Genomic DNA, 4,453 nt, shown 5'->3' with positions numbered 1-4,453 from the left:
AAGTGAACAAAAATGATCTAAACCCAAAAATATAAATTATATATTTATTAAAACCAAATTAATAGAAGTGTGTTGGATAATCTATATAAATTGAAAAAATAAAATATATTAGGAATATATTTTTGAATATAAAAATAAAATATAATTGAAGATGAAACACTATGTATGTTGTTTTAAAAATATATTTTTGAAGATAAAAATAAAATATATTTGAAAATCAAACACTATTTATTCTATTTTTTATGAAAAAATGGAAATAAGTTAGAAGTGTTACTAAGATAATAAAAGCACATCAAGAAATGATATCCTACAAGACCATATCATTTCATATCTAAAACTTACATCCAAACAAAAACTTTGGATTACAAATTAAATGAGGTTTTTTTTTTTTTTTTTTTTTTTTTTTTGCTTGACAAAAGTAGAGAATATGTGATGAATGATTGTTGTTATTTTTAAATTTAAATATTGGAAAAAAAACAAAATAAAAAATTGCAAGTCCCAATCAAAACTCTCCTAGTGAGCATCCCAAGGGTACAAGAACCTTTTGAATGAACGGCCAAGCTTCAACACATGTAAGACATGCGATAAAAATTGTACATAATGTAGCAACATTATCGCTTCCCCCGAAAAGACGCTCGCTATTCCAGTAAAATACATCATTAAAAATACTAACAAGCTTTGAGTTCAATTTTATTTTTAACTGCCAAATTACAAAAAATAACAGGAGATTTTATTATATAGTAATTATTCACTGACCTTTATAAATCGTTATTTCAACTATATTATAATCTTTAAAACGCCATGATAGTTGAACGAAGGGCAAAATGTAGCTCCAAAGTGCATTGTTGAGAATTCTAAAATGTTCTCATACTATTTGAAATTACAATCTATTTTTTGGTTGCTAATTTTGTAAATCATAGTTTTCTTTGTGGGAATTTATTGATTACTCATTTTGAATTACAGATTTTACGAGCAAATTAACAATATGAAGCATAAAACATGAAATATAAATAAATAAATAAACTACCAATTTTTCACATTGAAGAAAAGGGTAATATTTTACAGACCAAAATTAAAAGGACCAATGAGTAATTTCAAGAAAGTAGTAGTGGTAAACTGAACACCTTACACCAACCTTCTTTGGCTAAATTGACAGTTTTACCCCTCATGTCCAAACACTCCAAATTCGTTCTCCAAGAAAATTCACCAGCTTCCTCACAGACCCTTCTTCACAGTCCCCCACCGATTCCGACTCGTTTAAAGTTACCGGACTCAGTTCCGGAGACTGGGTTAACTCAGTCGACTCAGGTATTGTGGTTTCTTCATTGCTACAATTACTACTATTATATTTCTTTTTTCTATCTTTCTTGCTTTTCTCTCTCTTGTTTCGAACCAATCCATCTTCGAAAGCATCGATAATTTCGTGGATGAGTTGGCGATTAGGTGATGAATCCCACCGTACCCAGTAACTCATGTAACACCGGAAACAGCTGCAGTTGAAGAGAGGTGGGTGGTCGGCGGTGGAGGAGGAGGAGGAGGATTTGCAGGTGGCGGTGGGGGTTTTTCTGGCCGTGGAGAAGTTAGTAGAGGAAACGAGGTAAGCCAGGACTTCTTTATCTTCTTGGGAGAGAGCCACCGTGAGAGTGAAGATGGCTGCCGGCAAAAGAGCAAGGTGATCCGAAATGAGTGGCGGCGATGGGTGTACTGTGCTTTTTCTGTAGAGCTTCTTCATGGTGGTGGCCTGGTTTAGTGGGGTTTGAAGGGTTTGAGAGACGGAAAAAGAGTGAAGTGGGGGTTGTTGCTAGGGTTGAGGCTCTTTAAGTTGGCGGTTTTCAGTATTTAGAAGGGTAAATGCCTAATTGCATATCGATCTAAGTCAAAGTATTAGTTCATTTTATTCAAGATATCTAAATCAGAATTAATTTTGAAAGTGTAAAATAGATTTCATATAAGAGCATTTTTATCGAGAGCTTTTTTATAGTATATTTTGTTGAATGATCACTAATTTCAATGGAAGCTTGTTTATAGTATATTTTGTTGAGTTATCACTAGATATCATTGGAGTTAAGATTTATATGTTTTTTTTTTTAATTCAATATATATTAAATATATTTGTATCACTTATACATATAAGCCCTTCTAATTTAAATATATTTCAATTATTTATTTATTTCTAATTTAATTTTAAATAATTTTTATTGGTTTACTATTAATTATGAATAATAAAATATTTATTAACATCTTATTTAATAGACACACATTCCTATTTGAATATTATTTGTGTTTAAAAATTGACTATCTAAATGAAAGTGTTTTATAAAACATTTTAGATAAATGAGCATATATTAATTAATTTTATAAAAAAAAAGTTATTTAAATAAGCTTAACCATTGAAGTTCTTATTTATTTATTGGTCAAAACTAACATACAGATGATATGACATTTACTTTAAGTCATAATATGGTTTAATCATCGGAATCGGAAATGTTCTAAGTTCAATTATTTAATTTACAAAAAAATTGAAAGATTAAAAAAATTTCAAGTGTTTAATTTACAACATCAATTAAGAATTAAGTATATACATCCATCACCTACGGTATAAAAATTTGGTCACAAATCTTAAGAAACGGTTATATTTTCAAAACAATCCATGTCAGATTGTTGTTAATTGTATTTTAAAGTTTTAAAATTCCAAAAAATTGAATAACTATATTTTAAAGTTATAAATTTTAATATTCCAAAAAAAAAAATCTAAACATGCATCTTAAGGTTAAGGGGTATGATCACATCCAATGCATTCAAAAAATGATATCACCTCCGTGTCATATCAACTTCACTACAAACCCACTATCAAACCATTAGCCATTGAAAATCGTTATCACTCCATATTATTTTTCTTTTTATTTTTTTATTTTTTTACATTAGAATAAATTAAAAAATAATTATTAAAAAAAATAAAAACATAAATATTAATTAAAAACGTTTTATATTAATTAAAAACAAAATTCTAAATTCTAAATTACTTAATGTTGATTGTGATATGTTTCATTGTTTTGTATTTCCAAAAATCTTGTGAAGTATATCGGTCTGTCAACTTGTAATATTGCATGTGGATTAAACATATTGTCCGGAGTATACATACAAATAGCCCTACCCTCTTCTTCTATTATTATGTTATGTAAATAACACAAGCAGTCAACGCCTTCGTTAATTTTGTCCTATTCCATGACCGTGCCAGATGTTTGATAATGTGTCACTTTTGCTTGAGGGCCCTAAACGCCCGTTCCACATCCTTCATTACCGATTCTTGTACTAACTTGAATAATTTTCGTTTTTCATCGGCCGAAAATGAGTACGACTTGACAAACGTAGCATACTCTGGATATATCCCATCACCAAGGTAATACCCATAATTATATTGATGTTTATTTACAACGAACGACATGTTTGGTTCTTTACCATGCAAAATATCGTTAAATATCGGAGACGCTCCGAGCACATTTATGTCGTTGTTTGACCCCACCATATCAAAGAATACATGTCAAAACCATAGAACATATGAAACAACGGCCCTTAGTATAACAGTCGGCACGCCATGATCACCTCGTGTGAATTGACATCGCCACGCATTGGGACAATTTGTCCACTCCTAATGTGTACAATCAATGTTGTCAAGTGTCACACTCCCAAACCAGAACTGAGAAAATGTCTAGGGGTGGGTGACTTCATATACAGTATCAAAACAATTTATTATAGAGATCAAAGCCAAACAACCATCACATTGATAAATTATAGGTTTACATTGTATCTGAATCGTTGTTTGTTTGATGCCAAATACATATGACAAAAATATATGATGTGACGCTGCTATGCCCCATCTTCAAAACCCTTTTTGATACCTGTTTACGGATTTCGTGAGAGTACAAGTAGTTTTGACAAGTGTCAACAATTAAGTTGGTGAGTTCATAAGCGTTTTATATAAGAAAAATCTGCTATTTTTCTTTGTAAAATGATAGTGTGTACTTCCATAAAATCCAATATTTTATTCTAAACGAACTGTAGTCTTAGAAACCCTTAGACTGATATGTATAAGTATTGTATTGGAAAATAGTATAATGTAGTTTTATCATTATATAAAACTGATTGAAAATAGTGTGCTTCCTTGTAAAATGGTAGAGTTTACAACCTTTTACCCACCAATGATCATTTTGCTAAGCTTAGGAAGATTAAAACAGCCATAGGAAGGAGAGAGTTTACAACCTTTAACGACTTCGGTTCCTTTTAGCAATTAGGAAGTTAATGAAGATGACATTAAAGTCCAAAGAAGAAGCTCTCTATAATGTATCCACCAAGAAAGAATCAACCAGTAAAGATGCTAGTCTTCACTTGTATTAATTCTTAAGTCATTAAGATTTATACCAAATAAGCCTTATGGAGAAGCAACTTATGAACC

The 4,453-nt window shown here is 30.4% G+C and overlaps 1 protein-coding gene across 1 annotated transcript; it reads right to left on the bottom strand.

The window, feature by feature from the left end:
- Positions 1-1,015: 1,015 nt before the first annotated feature.
- Positions 1,016-1,842, bottom strand: LOC145003881 (uncharacterized). Its single transcript, XM_078962786.1, has one exon. It carries the CDS (start codon positions 1,730-1,732, stop codon positions 1,166-1,168), a length of 567 nt encoding a protein of 188 aa, XP_078818912.1. The 5' UTR covers positions 1,733-1,842; the 3' UTR covers positions 1,016-1,165.
- Positions 1,843-4,453: the final 2,611 nt, after the last annotated feature.

The sequence above is a fragment of the Lactuca saligna genome, chromosome 7, assembly GCF_052625555.1.
Source record: "Lactuca saligna cultivar CGN05327 chromosome 7, ASM5262555v1, whole genome shotgun sequence".
NCBI classification, from domain to species: Eukaryota; Viridiplantae; Streptophyta; class Magnoliopsida; order Asterales; family Asteraceae; genus Lactuca; species Lactuca saligna.
The sequence above is the reverse complement of the archived record's forward strand: the minus strand, read 5'-3'. Positions and strand labels throughout refer to the sequence as shown.

Bases quoted from the DNA above. Each gene is read 5' to 3' on its own strand.
- LOC145003881 (XM_078962786.1), bottom strand. From the start codon at position 1,732: ATGAAGAAGCTCTACAGAAAAAGCACAGTACACCCATCGCCGCCACTC.